At 33.9% G+C, this 21,116-nt stretch overlaps 1 protein-coding gene across 1 annotated transcript in view; it reads left to right on the plus strand.

Moving 5' to 3' along the window:
* Positions 1-21,116, plus strand: part of PRR16 (proline rich 16) — a 170,533-nt gene that overhangs the window by 103,434 nt on the left and 45,983 nt on the right. The window contains exon 2 of the mRNA XM_061188078.1: positions 14,873-14,970. Within this exon, the coding sequence (XP_061044061.1) occupies positions 14,959-14,970 (12 nt within the window). The 5' untranslated portion in view covers positions 14,873-14,958. The remainder of the gene's footprint in view (positions 1-14,872; positions 14,971-21,116) is intronic.

A 21,116-nucleotide genomic window follows, 5' to 3' on the forward strand; every position in this document is an offset into this window, starting at 1 on the left:
TCTTGACAATTTTTATTTTAGGGATGGCATGTTAACTAGCCTCTCATATATAGTATTGCTACAAATGAAAATAAATTTTGAAAACCATTAACATCTAAATCTTTTCACTCTTACATAGTAATTTTCCTTGTGTTAAATTGTGTCATTGATTTTTAAGATAAAGCACCTCGATGTTATTTTTCCTAGAATCTTAGAATACTGATGAGATTCTTTTCTACAACTATAATACCTGTTTTTTAAAACTTCTTCCTTAGCCTTTGCAAGTAAGTATTTTATTAATACAGATTAGGAATATTCAAATGGAGATTTACTCTTTCACAGAGTAGGCACTGTGTTCATAAGCTTTTTATTTTATGCCATTTCTTATCACCTTCAGATTACTTAGGCTTCCATTATCATATTACTCAAATGTAAATCCCAAACGTGACTTGGTTCTCAAAATCATCTATGGAGTTTTGAGTCCAGAGTAATTGCCAAAGCACACTTTTTTTTTTTTTTTTTTTTGCTTTGCATCTCTTCACCTCTTTAAATTTGAGAGAAAGGGCTACAGTTTTCCTGGGAAAAAGATTGTTCAGTGAACTTCTATCCTAGCAATGAAGTTCTAGTTTCTAAAATTGTGTTTCTTGTTCTAATTATACCATCAATCATAACTTGGCTTCCTAAATTTCCAAGTATTCTGTCAAAATTAATAAATTCTCTATGGAATGTTGGAAGAGGCTTATCTTTCTAGTTTTATGGCTGCGTTTTAAATAGTAGGCATCCCTTGAATTTGAATATGTTTAATGTCGATAAATTATTTGATGGTTTAATGTCCTGGCCTTCTCTAACTGCAGATAATCACATATAATGAATATTAAGTAATTGGTTGGACAAAATGGTTCAGTGAGGAAAAAACCTGCTCAGTAAAAGCTTGAATACAAATGTGAAGCAAAGATGTAAATATAATAATTATAGGTATACTCTGACCTATTAAGTGCTTATATTTTCAATTAATACAGCAACCTTAGGGGCTAGGTACAATTATCATCCCCATTTTATAGATGGGAAAACTGAATCATATAAGAAAGGGCAAATAATTCAGGAAAGAAATGGACTGATTTTGACTTCAGAAGTATGCTATTTAGCAGATAAGAGTGAGATCTCCCAGTTAGCATGTTCTAGGACAAGTTTGTAGAATATTTGTAGATGTGTTTATTGGTGGGTGACTAGGCAGTGAGCCACAGGTTTCAGATGGCCATAGGTTTAAGAAGTGGTGAGGAGGGAATTCTAAGAGTGAAAACTGAGTGAACAAAGATGTGTTTCAGAGGAGTATTTGGATGGAATCAGGGGTTTACAGTGTTGTGCATTTTCTGCCAAAAATATTCATGTTTCATCAAAAATGAAAAGAAATTTAAAAAATAAACAATGAGAACAAAACTATGTTCTTCAAGCCCTGTTGGAGAAATATAGTTGAAAACATAGATGGGGAAATATTGTGGAGGCCTTTGAAAAACAATCTGGAGTCTTTTATCAAACAGTTAAGATATTCAGTACAGTACATTCTGAATGATTTTCTTATTTCTTCCATAATGGTAATATTTGGTATGGGAATATGAAGTTCAGAATGGTTATTTCCAGATAGTCTCTCAATAAAAAAATGCCCAAAGAGTGTGGGAGATCTAAGATTGCCTTAAATCTAATTGTAAATTGACATTCCAAAGGCTAGGCATCCTGCCAAATCAATTTTCATTGTCTATTGCTGCATAACAAATCTTTCTAAAACTGGATGGCTTAAAACAGCCATCCTCATCCATTATCTCTTGCGGTTTCTATGGGTCTCAGCTGGAAGACTCACACATTGGAGGTTGGGATTATCTATAGTCTCATTCACTCACAGAGCTGGTGCTGGGAGCCTGCTATAGTTATTGGTTGGTATGCCCACATGCGGCCTCTTCATTTAGACCCGGATTCCTTACGACAGGGTGGCTGGGTTCCAAGAGCAAGTGTCTCAAGTCAGAGGGTGAGACCATCTGAGGTCATTTTCCTTTTTATTTCCTAGCCTCAGAAGTCATTGAGCACCACTTCCGCTGCATGTTATTGATTGAGGCATTTACTAAGGTCCACCCAGGTTTAAGGAGGGGGAAACATAGACCTTACATTTCACTGGAGGATTGCCATCACATTTTAATAGAAGTGTGCAGGAAGGGATGTGTGTTCGTCTGTGTGTGTATCACCATGCTTAGAAAATACAATCTGCCATTCCATCTGAGGGTTCTAAAAATTGCCAGGGCCTGGCACACCAGGTAGGAAGCAATGAGTCACACTTGTCTCCTGAAGATATTTTATTAAGCATGACAGGGACTAGGCCAACCGACACAAGGGGAGACTTGACTTTGTTTTTCTTTAGCCTGCACATTTTGGTGAGTGTTTGTTCTGAGAAAATGGGATTTTACTTTGTGGAACATGACGGGAATCAGGTCTAAAAATAAAATAACTGTGTCAAGGATGAAATAACTGTCAAGAATGGCATTACAGTTGTCTGTAAATCTTATGAGATTTGGGCATGTTGAACTGCCAAGGCTAAAGATTAGTTGCCTGGCAGAAAGACAACTCTGGAGGTTGGTGGATGCTTTAGAATGAAGTTATTCGTTGTTCAAATGGAAACTACCTCTTAAGTGCTGGGCACCGGAGGCTATCCACTAGTTGCCTAATATCAGGGAGGATTCTCAGACTCATTGGCACAGCAGCTGTAATCAATTTAGGCATTTAACCCAGGCATTCCAGGGATTTACTGGACGTTTCAAAGGTTATCCTGACTTTGGTTATTGGATGCATTAAATATCTGTTATGGACCAAGCACACTGTATGCCATGATGAAAGTACAGAAACGGAGTTCCCTCTGTCCTGTACTGTATCTACTAAAAGAAAAAGACATGCAAATAGGTCTTCACTACAGGATGGAAGTGCCCTGATAAAAAGTAAAAGAAAGGGAGGTCTGTGGGGCAGAGGTCATTTCCATCATGATCCAGGCAGAGAGGGGGCTGAAACATGTCCTGCTGGAATCCAAGCCCCTGGCCTTTCCACCCCACCAGATTGGTCTACTGTTGTCCTCAGTCTCTCAAAAGTTTGCTCTAAAATAAAACAATGATGTAGTTACCTTTTTGCCGTGGAAAATGAAAGGTTCAGTTGTTGAAACAGTTTAAAAATCAATGGACTCTGCAATGCTAAATAAGAACAAGACAGATAAGTGGATTTCACTTCTGTGCTTGATAGAAATATATTTTCTTATTGATAGGGGCCTAATTTTTTACTATTAAATTTTAAGTCAATAGAATAGCAGCACACATCACTACACAACAGAATTAAGAACACTTTGCTAATTTAGGGAAATGAAGAACAGGGTGTTTCTCTTTGGTTAAAAATAAAGTTTAATTTTTGTTTGTCTTCCCGATGATCTACATTTCATTGAGAATTTCAGCTACAGTTCAGGTTAGTGTTTCAAGTTGAGCATAGTGTTTCAGGTACTTGTTAACACATTACCTTCAGTTCTGGGATTCCTGTCATTCTGAAGTTTACTCTCCAAGAGGAAACAAAATACAAAAATATATTTCAAATTGATTTGTACAAAATTATCTTGATTCTGAAATGTAATATGTAAAACAACTCTGTCTGGTATTAAGATATTTATCTTCCGCTCTCCTTTATTTTGTTCTTTTAAAAAATATTTGGACAATCTAGTCCTTCTCTCTGTGTCTAACATAGGATCCTTATGTTATTTATACTAAAACCCAGTTCTAATAATGTTATTTTCTAAAGAGAAAAGTCCTAGTAAACATCCTGGATTAGAATCTTGGCTCTACCATTTCCTAGCTAAATTATTTAGCCTCTCTGGGCTTCAGTTTTAGCCTCTGTAAAATAGGGATAATAGTAAAACCCACTTTATAGGGTTATTATAATAATAAATAAGCTTTGTATTTTAAAAAAGAGTAAAAATTAAGCTCTTTAGCCTGATATTCAAGGCCTTTTACTAATTTAAAGACACTCTGAAATGTATCTTCTGCCTTAAAAATGTATGCTCCAATTAACCTGGAACATACCTAATTTTCTGAATGTTGGTTATTAGCTCCAACTTTCACACCTTTGCAGATGCTACTCTCTTTAATACCTCTATCTACTTTTGCCTTATCAGAATCTATTAATATTTGATGTAACATAGCCTATTCTAAGGATAATATCCACAAATTTTCAAAATATAGGAATGTCCAGCACAATACAAACTTTATTGTCACTACACAGGCTTAGTCTGAGGCTATGGATTTAGAGCGGTGATCCTTAGACTAAATGGCCAAAAGGCAATGAGCGAAACTGGATCTGGTTCTGAATTTGCCTACCGAAAGGTACCTTAAAACTGATAATAGTTTTCCCTTATCCATATGATAATAATAATGTCCTCTTTCTCTACTCAGAAGCATTTCTGTGATTCATAGTTGATTTATTTGATTTCTTATCTAGGATCATCAGCTAGTTCTTTTGTAAACACTTTATTGAAATATGATTGACATGTACATATTTAATGTATACAACTTGATGATTTTGGAGATATGTGTATATTTGTGAAACTGTCACCACAATCAATGCCATAAACATATCCATCACCTCCAAAATTTTCCTCCTGCCCTTTTTATTTATTTTTATTTTTTGTGTGATTAGAACACTTAATATCTACCCTTTCAGCACATTTTTAAGAGATACCTTTACTCTCATGTTCATTTCAGCTAGTGTTTTTGTTCCATATCTAAGACATGATTTTCAGAAAACACTTGACTGTAAGAATGTTTTCCTCTCAATAGAATATAAACAAATGAGAAGTCTCAATATCAAATATTCTATTACCTTAACAAGACCTTGTTTCCCAACCTCTCCCCAGCTGTATCCTTTGAGAGCCAGCACAGGTTCTTGATTCCTCCCCTTCACATTCTTCTCTTGCCTCTAAATGCTCATGGCAGTTTGTGCCTGTGTTACTATACTCATCTGGTCTTTTTGTGTCCTGAACTTATTCGTACACTTGACTTGTCTCACTAAGAAATAGTGAGTAGCTAGAGAGGGGTTTGCCTCATCTTCCTGTTTATCACAAGTATCTTGTCAGTAGGAGTTCTTAAATAAATATTTTATTTTATACTTACTCTGTAATTATTGATAATACTTTTATGTTCATTCTATAGTGACTGATTCAGTGTTCAAGTTTTAGAAAGTTTTACTTTTTTCAGAAAACTTCAGACTTTTGAGAGGTAGCCAGTGTACCTAGAATTCTTAGCAGTTAAAATTGATGCTTGAACTGTTTTGGGGAGAGTTTGAAGTCAGACACATCTGTTTTCATATCAGTATGTAGCTGCTTCTAGATCTCTGACCCCCCCAAGTTCCAGTTTATGTAATTGTAAAATGGGGAAGAATGTAATTGTAAAACGGAAAAATTGTGAAATGGTTTGGTGAAGACAGAACAAGACCTTAACTATAAATGCAAGTTCCTGGCTCATAATGAACATTCAATAAAGATTAGGTAGGGACTTCCCTGGTGGTCCAGTGGTTAAGACTTCACCTTCCAATGCAGGGGGTGAGGGTTTGATCCCTGGTCGGGGAGCTAAGATCCTCCATGCCTCGAGGCCAAAAAACCAAAACATAAAACAGAAGCAATATTGTAACAAATTCAATAAAGACTTTAAAAATGGTCCACATCAAAAAAAGTCTAAAAAAAAATATTAGGTATTATTACTATGAATAAAAATGAGTATATATATGTATGTTCATAATTATTCATCACAGTTCTGATATATAGTAGTGCACCATGAAGAAAGCTTCTCTGAGCCTCATCTGTTGTATATATTTTGTATTCTTTAGATTTAATCTAACAGTATTCCAAACTATTCTAATACCAATCTAATAATAGTATTGTATGTTTCCTTTTTATAGTAAGTCCTTGATTAGCAGAGAATATATATGTGTATCCATATATTTCTCTTCCTTCACCTGTTACATTCATTGTATTAAAGACTGTATAAATATTTTTATAAATGGATATAACCCTAGATCTGTTTTTAACAAATGGATAATATATCTCTGTTTCACAGTGTTTTCAGAACTCTCTATGCATTGTAAATTATCTACACATTATAAAGTGAAGTGTAAATTGATTTTTATTTAGTTAATTTAACAAATGCAGTAATTGGTTTTTGGGGGGTTTGGGGTAAAATCAAATAGTTTATTTGTTCATTTTTTGTTTGTTTTCTGAATTATGTGTATAATTACTTCCTTTTGTGCCATAATCACATGCATAGTCTAAGTGTCTTGGGTATATAACTAATGTTGGTTGCTTCCAACTTTCATGATCATAGAAATTGTTATATAATATTAGAGTAAGAGTAATTTTAAAATAGTAAACTCATAGAGATTAATAATGTTGCAAATAAAATTGCATAAAAAGGGTTTAAATTAATTATCTGGATTCTTTAAAAGAACAAAATAAAGTAAAAGTTTTAGAATGGTATCTTCTTCAAGAGACATGTTAAAACATCTTTGCAAGAGTAGCTTATGCTTTCATTTGACGTGTTTAAGAGAAAAATCCTAGGATTGCTGTCATAGTCTTATTTCTTACGCAGTACAACAGCTTGAATCTTTATATGGTATTCTGGATGTCTATCACTTTCATCATCAAAATGTCTGAGAAGATAAACTAGCATAACCATAACCATAAAAGTATGTTACAGTTTTAGCATACATAATGATGAATATGTCATACTACTCTTCTATAAATTTTGGTAACAAACTTACCTCGGTTGACATCTATATGCTGCTTCCAAAACACTCTCTTTCAAACATAAATTTCAGATCAAAATACTTTACTTATTAACATGAAAAATATGCTTGTATGTCTGGGGAATGAAATGCAGAATAACTCTTGGAGCACAGTGGATGCTTAGTAAATGTTCTTGACTAAATTGACGGTTGATACGACCAAATTGTAAAATGCTATATTCAGGAACAGCCAGTTTGTTTTTGTTTTGTTTTGTTTTGACATATATTGCATCAACCAATATATTTATATGAAGTGTTGAAGTGTTTGAATCATAGTAAATAATAATTTTTTTATATCGTGACTTTAGGAAGACAGGATTTTGGTAAATGATGGAACCATAATCTTTTGCAGAGGTTTATTTCAAAAGTAATTTGATATACTACTGGTCTACACATTATGTATCCTTTTTTTTTTTCTTTGCTGCCCACTCTCTCAGTAATTCACTCTTAGGAGGACCATAATTTATTGTTTAAATGAGACAATATATCTCTACGTCTTAGCTAATAATTAACTTTGGATTTTCATGATAATGGTTATTATTTTATAGGGCATGTGGATATATTTTGTTATGTTATTAATATTTTATTAATATGTTTCCCACATAATATTCCACAATCTCAATGAAAAATGCTAACTTCTAAAGATATATTACTCTGTTTTCTGGAATAGCATGAGATAATTAAAGGTAACCTCTTGAACAGTTACAAAAACCTAAGATATCTACTTTATGATTTCCTTTTAAAATTACTAACTTGAGAAATCATTTTATTCTCAAAGAGTCTCAATGTGAATTCGAGATTTCCCTTTAAGAATCTTATTCTTTCACCAATTAGTGTTTATCTTTCATATAAATACTTTAAAGAGTTCTAGGTCTCTAATATTGCTTTATCTTGACAGCAGTCCTAATTCAAAGAATTTAGCTTTGCAACTTAAGTTAACTCTTAATGTTTCCATCATTAAAAATGTATTTCCTGTCAAAATGTAGTATTTTTAAGTACTTTTTTTAAGTGGAAATACTCATAGTAAGGTCAAAGATTGGCAGCTATTGTGAAAATTTAAGAGATTTCTCATCAATGTTAAGGATGGCTTTGTTCTCAAGTGTCAGCGATTACTTGGCTTTGCTGAACTGGCCATTGAAATATAGAAAAGTCTCGTAACTTGTACTTTTATCTGTCTATCTGTCTGTTTACCTGTCACACAATAGACATAACAGATATCTCACTTTTTGATCTCTTGTCTTTTTTTTTAATCCATTGGCCACTGTGACTGTTTAAAGCTATAGTCTTGATCTATGCTCATGAGATGTGAGAAGGAACCTGCTGAAGCTTTTAGGAAAGTGTCTTCTCTCTTCCTACATATGGTACCTGAACTTTATCTGGACACTGTAGTACAAGAGTGTGAGCTCTGTACACCTGCCTGAGGGTGAAGTTAAAGCACTTGAAGTGAAGATGCATGATTTTCATTAAACTAGAGCCTGATTATGCTGAAAAGCCTAGATATTTAGCCAAATTTGACTTAAAATTTTATAAAAGTTTTATAAATAAAATATCACAAATACCATTTGTCCCCTGGATAAACCTTCTTAATCCCACTTTCCTTTTTCTTGTTCTCTGTACCTAGATATAAATGAAATCCTGAATTTGGCATTTATTATTATAATGTAAATATTTTCTATATTTTCTCCATATGTACAAATTTATACATAATATGCATAATTTTTTGAATTCTGTCTGATTTGCATCATATGCACTTATTGTGCAAATAATTTTTCATACAATGTTTGTTTCTTGAAACTTCTGGTTATAGTTTATATATTTTACTGATGGAAATTATTCCATTATAGAATATAAAGGGCATTCCATTATAAAGATATGCCACAGTTTATTTATACTCACCCATTGATTAGCAGTTATAGTTATTCAAGTTTTGTTATTAAGGATATGAAAATGTATTTAATTAATATTTTAATCACTATTTCCTCGATTACAAATATTCATTTGCCATTTGGGTTTTCTCATTTATTAAAATTTCTGTTTACATAATTTACATTTTTTTACTGGATTATTCATCTTTTTGGTATTGATTTATAGAATTTTTTTTTACTATATTTGAGTACTAGTACTTTATAAGATACATGTTTTGAAAATATCTATTTCTATTCTTTTGGTTGTCTGGAACATTGTTTATAGTATCTCTTGTAATTTTTAGTCAAATTTATCACCATTTTACTTTACACTTTGTGCTTTTCGAGTCTTGTGTAAGAAATCCATTTATATTTCAAGGTCATAATTTTACTTTTTTTTTCTAAAATTGCTGAAGTTTTGCCTTTCATGTTTGAGAAATCAACATAGATAAATAGATAGATTAGATATAGATATAGATATAGTAAGGCTCAAAGCAATGCATATCTTATCAAATTATTCTCCTCTTCTAAGTGAAATCTGAATTACTCAAAATTTTAAAAAAATGTTTTATTTAGAATTAGATACAGGTAACAGATGTGTATATACTACATTACTCATATGATTAAAATACAGAGTAGTACAAATATTCATTTTTATTATCTGAAAATCTTTACTCCATTTTCTTTCCTGTTTCCATGGGCTATTTCTAGAATAATGGTTTAAACTGGAGGAAGCTTCCACAGTTTCAATTCTGTTACTGTGGTCTCAGAGTTACATTTTTGCGCTGTACTTAGCTTTCCAAATCTCAGGCCCCACGAAGAGCTAGTCAGTTTGATATTGAGGCCTGTCCTCTGCTTTGCCCAAATTCCATAAATAAGGATGTTTAGCCTCAGATAATACTTCTACAGTCTAATCCCAGATGTGCATGGCATGTATCACAAGCCCATTTTAGCACCTTGAACGGCTATGCTGCAAAGATAGGTGGAAAAGCAGTTCCTTCCCATTTAATGTATAGATTTGTAGGGGAGTAGGTTTCCTCCATTGCTGTCCATCTGTTTGCTAGTGCCAGTTGAATAAACTCCCTTGTGCTACAAAGGTCACTGGTTCGAAATTAAACTGCCTTGAAATATTCTGTTTCAAAGCTGTACTCTCCCTTTATTTAAACACTGAATGTTTGATGTGGCAACATGAGTTTTTAGTTTTGTGGTGATGTTAACTACAGTTTATATATACCTTAAAGTGAACAAAAAAGTTTCAATACATGCATATTATTTGATTTGATTCTTTTAAAAAATATGCTATTTTGTGTTGTAAAATGCTTATAGTAAATGCAATTCTTCTATTGCATTATTCAGTGAAATATGCATGTACCATTACTTCCACACAATCTTAAATTCTTTTTAGTATGAGTATGAATGCATGTATTTTTTTAATTGAACACTGAGGTGGCATGATCATATTTTGAACCTGAAAGCTCACATTTTCATTTTATCGAAGTGATAGATTAGTTAAAAGATCCCTCTGTACTGTTTTCTGAAACTAAATTCTTATTGAAGAAAAATATATAAGCATTGTGTATACTTTGTGAAGATTATGGGAAAGGCATCCAGTTAGCCTGTCAGCAGAGATTGAAGGGCATATAATGCTGTTATTTACCCATGAGTTTACACATGGGGCATGGATATAATACATCTTGCCCATGTCTAAATACAGTGAAGGAAATGAGTAATTAAGCATGAATTTTAAAACAAAGATCATATTTTGTTTTTTAATTGCTGCTTTTCTGAATAATCATAAAATGCACAATTAAAGTTAGTATTGGTATTTTCTAAATGAGAAATATTAGATCATATGGTTGGATTTTATCATTGTCTTTTTGGTAGCACTTAAGCTGGAATTGGTTTAAACTTGAAAGTTTATAAATTAATTTTTTTTCTATTTTCTTCTTTCTTTTAAATCTTAGAATATCAGTCTTAAATTGTCTTACGAAAATTCATGCTTTTTTTTTCAATTATTCTGTAAGCATACTACTAAACTTCATGATTTAAATCCCCCAAAGATATTTCCAAATTATTTACATGAAAGCTATTTAGACCATGCATTTTACCTTCCATTTAGGACAAAATAAACAAACATAATCCAAAATTTGAATGTTTTATTCAATTCGTATGATTGCTTTATATATGATCTATTATTTAATTAAATTCAGCTTTTAAAATATATTTATATTGTAGACTTTTCTGTGCAATTCCATTAGGTTCTTTGTGCAATTCCAACAGCGTAGTGATATGCTGTACTTGATAAATAGTTTTTCTTTTAGGCAGTAATACATCATTTAGGTGATGGCTATTAAAAATGAGACTGAACCCTGCATTTTAAGTCTTTATATCCAGACACATGATTCATTTAAGAAATCTGGACTGAGAGTCAATAGCCCTCTGCCACTTAGCCTCAGAGGTGAGATTTAATTAAGTTTGTTCAGCAAATAAACAAATCTCCTTTGATTCTTAGATTCTGGTGCTAGGAAGATGAGTAAGAGTTTATCACTTCCCTGGAGGAACTTTTAGTGCAGCCAGTTGCATACTGATTAGAATTTGAATGGAACTTTCCTTAGCAAAGTACTTTCACACAGGGATTCAATTGATGGATATTTGTAGATAGTGGATTATGGGTGTATGTTTGATTCCTAGATAAATCTGATGGTTTCATACAGAGACATCTTTTTCTTCTATAACCAGACTGTGACCCTGTACATGTGACACATTATACAAATGTATGATGTTGATCATAAGGGAGACAAGATAATGTGACAAGCTCAGTGTAAAACCCATAATGATTCGTGAAAAACATATTCAACATACAGTTCTTATACTGTGGGCATTTTTGCATCTTTCTGGAAGGATAAGCAAATACTCCAGGCAGACTTATCAAAACAGATTGTGGATATTGATTAATTCTGCGAAGGCCAAAAATGTAAATGCACATTTGTCAAGAATTCAGGTTTGGTACTCTTTACTCTTAACAAATTCATATCATCTTCTGTTATTTCCCAATAGCTGGATCCAAGTATAAAGTTTAGACATTTTCCTTCTAGAGTGGGTAATGATACTCTGGATAATTGAAATACAACTTGATGATTTACTCCAATATTTACCAGATAATTTTCAAACCTTTTCCATTTTGCTCTTAGCCTAGTCTGAGGCTGTATCTGAAATACATGAGGGGAATGAAGGAAGGACTTGTTCAGTTTGTATTTGGCAGAAGAGTTTTGTTGCTGAATAAGGCCGCAAGTTATGGCTGGAATGGTTTGGTAATAGTTTTTTCCAGTGTGCAAAGCCAGACGGTCTCTGCCAAACAGCAAAACGGAATCTATACTGTCAAAATGGAAAAAGTGGTAGCAATTATGAAGCTGGGGAATTCTGGCAGCACACTTAGAATCTGGCACTTGTGCTTCGCTGTGAGGAAGAGCGTATGGGTACCAACTACTGCAGCCTGGTCTGCTCCTGTATTGCCTGGAGAATATTTGACCCAGATTAATGACAAAGCTTAGGTGCTTGGTTCAGAATTCTTCTTCTTCTTTTTTTTTAAAATTTTTATTGGAGTAAAGTTGATTTGCAATGATGTATTAGTTTCAGGTGTACAGCAAAGTGAATCAGTTATACATATACATATATCCACTCTTTTTTTAGATTCTTTTCCCATACAGGCCACTACAGAGTATTGAGTAGAGTTCCCTGTGCTATACAGCAGGTTTTTAGTAGTTATCTATTTTATATATAGTAGTGTGTATATGTCAATCCCCATCTCTCAATTTATCCCTCCCTCCCCTTATCCCCTGGTAGCCGTAAGTTTGTTTTCAACATCCGTGACTCTACTGTTTTGTAAATAAGTTCATTTTTACCCCTTTTTTTTCTTCATTCAAAGTGTTCTGAGAATCTCTATCAATAAAGATTTTGACATGCATTGTTGCTGCAATGCTCTTCCAATTTAATAATGGAAGTGATAGCAAACACTTATGTGCTTTAAAAAGTCTTAAATCCTTTTCAGGTGTTAGCTCATTTAATTTTCACATTGACCCTATGAATCAAGTTGGTCCATGAACAACATGGGTTTGAACTGTGTGGATCCACTTATATGCAGAATTTTTTTCAATAAAAATGTACTACAGTACTACATGACCTGTGGTTGGTTGAATCCACAGATTCAGAACTGAGCAAACAGAGTGAAGACTGTAAGGTTATATGGATTTTTGACTGCAAGGGGATGGATGCCCCAAACCTCCCAGTTGTTCAAGGATCAACTGTACTTTTTTTACCTCCCTTTCAGAGATGAGAAAAAAGAGAAAGTAGGGGAGTTAAGTACCTTGCCTGGGACCACCATACTTCTACCACCATTCTCCAGTGTCCTGGTGTGAAGAATGAAACAGTGGTGTTTAACGGAAAAATCTCTATTCCTTTCTGTAGGTCCTTAAGGCTCTTTTTTTTTTTTAGTGTTTCTTTGGGGTAAACATTTCGAGACGAGGAGGGGAGAACAGAGATGCATAATTTCCATCAGAAGTGTTAATATAGAGAGGCTAATTTTTATCACTTCTTTGCTTTTCCTCTGCAGCATTATAACTTTATGAATCTGATTTTTGACAGCATCATTATGAGTATTCATGTAGACTTAATGTGAAATGTGGTTGGAACATTTGATTGTTCTCCTTATTTTTAACTGTTAACTTTGTTAAGTGTTTGAACCGTAAAATTTTTCAATATTAAGTAACAAAACGTGCTTGCATAATACTATTCATTAGGTTTTTTAAATTAGTGTTTTGCTTCCAAACTTTATAATTCATTATTAACCAAAATGTTTCCTATAATCTGTGTGTATGTAATAAAAATGTGAGTAGGGATTCTGGGTGGTTTTTTTCCCCAGCAACTAGAAGTACTCCTGGCATCTAATTGGTACTCAGTGAGTATTTCATGAATTGGCATTCATTATGAATGGATGAATGATGATGTTAAACGCCTTGAGCTTATTCATATGTATAATTTTGCTTTTTCTCTACTACATTATCAAGGTTCTTACTGATGAAGAAAATCAGTAATAGCACAGGAAGCAGGAGGGAGCTGAGAAATGTGTGACCTCATCTCAGCATTCCTAGTACTGACCAAGCATAGGGCTCTATAAGTAGTGAGAGAATGAGTGAATGATTGTGCCAACTGAATGACTGAAACTCCTGTCCTTTTAATTATACCTAGTTTGAACATGTCTCAAGTACAGCAACTGCAGTGTTTGGGGAACATATTACCAAAGGCTTAAGGCAGGAATGAGGGACTGCACACTTGGAGACTGAGTGTGACTCATGGACATGGGCTCAGTACTTAGACCTCACAGGCCCGGGGCTCTGTACTCACTGCTCTCTACTTAGAGTCCTGACAATGTCACTGCCAAGAGATCACTTTGCCTCCGCTGAAACCAACTCTGTGACTCAGATTTAGTATAGGCTTTGGTTCCCATGACCTACTGTAGTTTCTCTGAGGTTGGTTCAGCCCACTGACACCTCATACAACAAGCCTAGGTTTCCTGAGACAAGGCATCCCTTCACATATTTGAGGATAGGTCTCATTTCCAGAGCCTACTGTATACCACCACACTACTGGGGGGTATTTGTATCAGTTTTTGTGACATGGTTGACTGCCCCTTCTCTTCCTGATTACTGTTCCAGAGGTGGTCCTTATTTGTCTGTGTTAATGATACACTGGGCAGCAATACTAAAGCAGTATTTATTAATGAATAAGTGTTAATCTCAGGAAAGTTCCCACTGACTTGCTCTAGTATTCTGTACTCAGGAAGAATAGATGCTCAGGGACCGTTCTTGAAGACTTGATTGGTTGACTTATCTATCCTGCAATTCTTATGTTTTCATTCACGTTATGTAGTCCTTCACGTGCATTTCCTCCATATACATGCTTTACATGTTAACTCCTCCTCTCTTCCATTCATGTGTACATCTCCATCAGTACAGCCTATTCCTTCATACTGACTAATGCCCCACCCCGCTCTTCATCATATCCTGCACCTGTTCAATTCAGTGTGTTTTAGAAAGTCTAAAGTAAATATACTATTTTTAAAAGTTCTCTAATTTTTTTAACAGAAGCTCCATAACCTACTCCCACCTCCCCACATGATGAAACAGGGAAACAGTGCTGCAGGCAGACAGTGACAACAGGACACCAGGAAATGCCCGAGAAGGTCAGCTCTACTTTGACATGATGTTTACAGGAATTTAGACAACACGTAATTGCATTTCTAAGACACATGCAAGTCCATTATATAATTTGTTATTTGGAATATACACAGAAGTTACAATTGATAATTAGATCTCTTTGAATATTAAAATTATTAAATAATGACCATAAGTAAGATGATTAACAATCACATACTAGTCATCACCATATAAATTGTCATATTTCAGTCTGTGTTGTATGTTTAAATTCCATAAAGGGAAATACGTATAATAATATCATGAAATTCAGCAATGTTTTCTTTGTTTGTAAGGCTTTAAAAATATTCTAAGGAACATTTATGGTGTTTTTAAATTGCAAAATTTAACTTCCAAGGTGTCAGAATTAACGAGTTTATGTTAAAATATCCATGTTTTCTATGAACAAAACTAGTTTACATTTTGATAAGTTATATTTATTAGCTATAGGAAAGTAATGTTTCACCACTAAAAAAACAACAAAATTATATAAATGATATGATTATTAAGAATCAAATATTGAGTTAATGCTCATTTTTTTCTGAAAAGTTGATTTGTGGTACATAAGACTCATTCATAATTTAGGGATAGTCTTGCCTACACCATATGTGACCATAAGAAGGACCATTACTTTTAACAGATGTGTATTCCTAAAGTAAAAACATGTAAAATCAAGGCATTCTTTTGTCGCAGTTTTCTGTTTTCCCACCATAAAAGGCTGCCAATAAAGGTTTCATTGGTCTCAGTGTTTTTCTATGTATGAAAGAGTATGGGTTTATTGTTCATTAACCCCCTGATGCTTCTGAAGCAATAATTTAATTTCATTGATTCTATCTATATAGGATAGATTTATTTCCATATTTCTATTTATCATTTGTGTTAATATGAAACTAAATTTTTCCACATCTAGATAAATCTGAGAGATGCTGTGATCAGTCAACTATTTAATTCGAGGAGTGAATTTGTTCTATCTAAAACCAAAAATAAAAGGTGTCTGGACACTGTCAAATATTGGGGATATATTGACATGTTTACAATCACTGTTTTTCTTTAAACAGTTACATGCTTTTCTCATTCATTTGGGAATACTCTATTTGAAGTGAATTCCTCTGAGTAGTATTGATTTTGTACTTGAGAGCTTATTAAATAAACTTGCTATATTAGTGTACAGTGAATTCAATAATGTACTTAGTAAACTATTTTCATTTGTGGAATTGTAGTAATCATACTGTTTTTAACAGTTAGGAGCTGTGCTGTGAATTAAGTCTTTATCTTTACATGCCCTAATTGGAAAATAAGAGGAAATGTTATTTGGAATTAAGCTACACTTGTCTTCTTAATCAAATTCTACTTTAGACGTAAGTAAATTAGAAAGTATAGGGCATTATGTAAATGTAAAAATATACTGAAAGGAAAGTAAGGATAAGTTGTTGACTAAATCAGGATAAAGAGATTAAAAAGATCTGTCTATGTCTATATTGATAGGCCTGATCCATGGAGAAATACTTATAATTTCTTTTTCATTTTCCTTTCCTTCTTTATAAGTAATATGAATTCACCATTTAGCTATATGACTTATCTAAGATCAGATTATGTGGTGAAAATAATGTAAGACCAGAAATGAAGATTTCTCAAATTCAAATTCTATCTCTAATATTAATTTGCTTGTTAATATTTTGCAATTCATTTATTTAATCTGAGTTCCCAAGACCTTCAGCTGACTAAATGGACCATAGAATTAAGGATTTAGTTTCATGTATTCTGTTGACATGAGTTGTGCAGAAAAAACAGAGCACTGTAGGCTCAGCATTTTTTCATTGAAATAAAATCTCGATTATCTACATCCAAACAATATCTGTCTCTTTCCAGTGAGGCATTTGCAGCCTTTATACTTCTGGTGTACTCGTCAGACTTTGATAGAACCTCTCAAACTCATAATGTTTCTAGAAAAAATATTCAGTTCTAATATTTAACTTCTTCAGCAGAGTTTAGTTGATTAAAAACGGTTAATTCACTGTTGAAGTAATTACAAAGTTGACAGTTGACTAGTAAAAATAGTAGTATAAGATTTGCAGTGTCTTTCCATAATAATTGTAGGTGCTTCAGATTTTAAAATACAAGAATTTTTGCTACGTTGAGCAAAAGAGAAAATCCAACATTTAATGTTGCTGTTGAGTTTAACCACACTCGTAGTTCCTGAGAATTAAAAAAAAAAAAAAAATCATAGGTCAATTGAACAGCAGTTGTCACTCAAAATAACTTGTTATTATGCTAGCATACTAATGAAAATTACATATCCAAATAAAAGGGAGGTAGGATAATTTGGGGGACCGGTGAATCTCAGCAATAGGAAAATTTCTCCTAAGGGTCTAATTTAAAATATAACAAAGCGGTCTTTTTATATCTTTATCATTTTTGTCAAACTAAAAAAAGAAAAATTTGAACTAATCTAGTAGATTATTTAATTAATTCATTCATTCAGCACTTATTGCACGTGCATTTTGTACTGGTCATCATGCTAGAAATAAGAGATGTGAAGTTTAGTAAGACACAGCTCTGCCCTTGATATGTTCAGAATGTAGCAGAAAAGTTAGAAAAATAAACAAGATAAGACAAGTGAGTTGGAGGTAAATCAGAGAGAGCATACAAAGTAATAAACTGAGTTTATGAAATAAGGATGAATAGTGACAGTAGAAAGAAGCTAAACTTAATGTGGCTCAAAAACTGAAATAAGTATTAATAGTCATTGGAATTTCTGTAGAAGGAATGCACAGTGAATTGGCAAGCCATGGCAAAGTCTACTGATTTAGTTAGCAAAATGAAAAGAATATGAGAAATACCTATAAGAACTTTTTGCAAGATTGTGCAAATCCAGAAGAAAACACGAAATGAAATTTATCTTAAATTTATTTGTCCCAAAAATGACCTTGAATGTGATAACCGCAAAGAATTACGGAGCACAGTGACAGCAAGGCCAGCGGGTGCAATGGTGAAACAGGAAGGTCAGGTTCATGGTTCTGTTGCAGTTCTCCCCCAGATAAGTGCAGTGATTGATAACCTGTGGGGAAGTGTGCTTGTGAGATGGAGTTGCTTGATTTCGTTGTTAAATCAAAACACTGTGGAAATTGTTCTAGGGAAGTATTGTTTACATCCAACCTTAACCGGCAAACAAGTAGTCCTATGATGTAGGTCAGCGAACTTGCTACAATAGCAATGCTGTAGGTGGAAAGTGCTGGAGAGCACTTTTTAGTTATGGTTGTTAGAAGGTTATCTGTGAAGGTTCTGTTCATGCAACAGGTGAATTTACATTTCCCCTCTACCTCATTGACTACCTCTCCTTAGTGTTTTTTGCTGAATCCTTCTTGCTTCCTCAGCATCTAAAAGTAGCCCAGATATTTAGTCTGAGTACTTGTGCATACACCCATGCTGACTTGCTCTCTCTCGCTGTCTCCCTCCCACCCTCCCTTCCTTGTCCTCTCCCTCCCCACCCCCGACTCCCATGCTGATTTCATCTAGTCCCATAGCTTTAAACACCAAGTATATGTGAGTGACTCCCAAGTTTTTATCTCCTGCCCTAAACTTTTCCCTGAACCCAGTCAACATCTTCATTGGATGTTTAATTGCCAATTCAGATATCGAAAGCAATACTTAAGAATCAATACTCAGACCCAGAAATTTCTTGTTTAGTTTCTTCTATGTCATTACTTCCTCCATCATCTAACCAGTTGCCTGGGCCAAAACTCTTGGCATCATTTTTGCTTCCTCCCTTTCATTCACCCCTCACGTCCAGTCTTTCAGAAAGTTTTGTCAAATATGCTTCCAAAATACATTTTAAATCCTTCTTTTCACCATCTCCACTGTGCCCATCTAAGCTATCCTCATCTTTTATTTTTTAAATTAATTTTTATTGGAGTAGAGTTGATTTACAGTGTTGTGTTATTTTCTGCTGTACAGCGCAGTGAATCACTTATACATATACATATATCTGCTCTTTTTTAGATTCTGTTCCCATATAGGCCATTACAGAGTATGGAATAGAGTTCCCTGGGCTATACAGTAGGTCCTTATTAGTTATCTATTTTATATATAGTAATGTGTATATATCAATCCCAATCTCCTAATTTACCCCTCCTCCCCTCCCCCTTGGTAACCATAAATTTGTTTTCTACATCAGTGACTCTATTTCTGTTTTGTAAATAAGTTCATTTGTACCATTTTTTAAGATTCCACATATAAGCGATATCATATGATATTTGTCTTTCTCTGTCTGACTTAACTTCACTCAGTATGACAATCTCTAGGTCCATCCATGTTGCTGCAAATGGTATTATTTTGTTTTTTTTTATGGCTGAGTAATAGTCCATTGTGTATATCTACATCTTGTTTATCCATTCATCCATCGATGGATATTTACGTTAATTAGACTGCCTTTACACAAATTTCTAACCAGATTCTGCTTCTTCCCTTGCCCTCCTATAATCCATTTTCCTCAGAGCAGCAAAAGTCAGATTTTTGAAATGTGAAAGGTTCAGTGTCATCTCACGTGGAAAACTTTAGCTGCTCCTCATTGCTACTAGAGCTGCTTCAGTCTCTTTACCTTGTGATCCATCCACTGTAATCTCTTCTAACCCCAGAACTCATCACCTACTGGTCTACAGTGCCCCTGCCTGGCACTCTCCCATGCAAGCTATCCTTTGGGTTCCTTGGGCTTCCCAAACTCATTTCTTCTTCTGGGCCTTTGCAATTAGCATGCACATAGCTGGCTCTTTCTCTTCTTTTTAGTGTCAGTTCCTGTGTTACCTTTTTCAGAAGACTTTTGCTGACCACCCAGTCTGGGCTCTGGCTGTCCCTGTGTGTGCCTCTAAATCCCTCTCATGCATTTAACCCTCCTGACACACCACTGTCTTTCATAGTGCTGTCTGTAGTTTTCTTCACAGCACTCACCATTCTGTGATATCTTGTTATGTATTTGCTTTCTTATTTGCTGACTGTTCCTGCCTGTCAAATGTAACTTCCTTAAGGGCAGTGGCCTCATCTGCCCTTTTCATTACTGGGTCCTCAACATCTAGAAAAGTCATGGCACAATAAGTATTGATATGTAGTGAAAGAAAAAAAAATTCTCTCTGCAGATCCATTTGTTCTTCTTTTTACATCCTCAGATGCTTTAAAGAGGTTACCAAGAAATAAAAAAGCTACAACGAGCTGAAGAAATGTCTTACTCATTACTTTGATACTGTCTTCTGAGAACAAAGCATGAAAAATGTGCATTTCTTAGAAGTTGGCATTCCATATTTTAGCAACTTTTTGCAGTCTTTAAATCTAGTGCTTTTTTCATGATTTCCTTTTTGCCATTTAAAAGGCCGTATGTCAAAATAGAATTTGATTTATAGAAACAATGTTAACACTTTGAAAAGTATGCAGTAGGGAGAAAACAAACAAACAAACAAACAAACATGTACTGTTCACTCACAAACACAACACATTTTATATCTTGGAATTAGGTATTAATGTATGAATGATCCTTACAAAGAAAAAAGAAAGGTAACATAAAATAGTGCTTTGACTGCAGAGACATTTTATTATTTTCAACTATTTACAGAATATATCACCATTTGAAAATATGCTGTCACTGCAGTTGTTTTAGGATAGGGAAGAAGGAAAAAAGTTCTAATCATCAGACTCCTTACTAAAGAGAAGAAGAGACATACAAATGTGGAAAGGTTTTATAATAACAAAACAACATAAACACATTGTGATGAATAAACCATACCTGCTGTTTCCTAGATTTTCCTTGGTAGTTTTATGTAATGTTTATTTCCTAGTTTATTCCTAGTAATAAGGATTCTACACGTGTAAGTGAAATGGTTGCCTGGGACACAGTGGAAGGCAGTTAAGTGTGTAATTGTTGGAATATGAATTCTGAGTTTGGAATGCCTGAATTTGAAGCCCAGCTTCACCCCTTAATAAGTGTGTGCTCTGGCATGTTACTAAGTTCTTCTTTTGTAAAATGAGAATTAATGAATAAATACTCGCCTTTTGGAATTGTTTTGAGCATTAGGTGAGATGAAACATGTAGAACACAATGTCTGCCGTGTGATAAGCCCCTAATAATGTTAATGAATGTTACTCTATTTAT

Source organism: Eubalaena glacialis, chromosome 4 (assembly GCF_028564815.1).
Source record: "Eubalaena glacialis isolate mEubGla1 chromosome 4, mEubGla1.1.hap2.+ XY, whole genome shotgun sequence".
NCBI lineage: Eukaryota > Metazoa > Chordata > Mammalia > Artiodactyla > Balaenidae > Eubalaena > Eubalaena glacialis.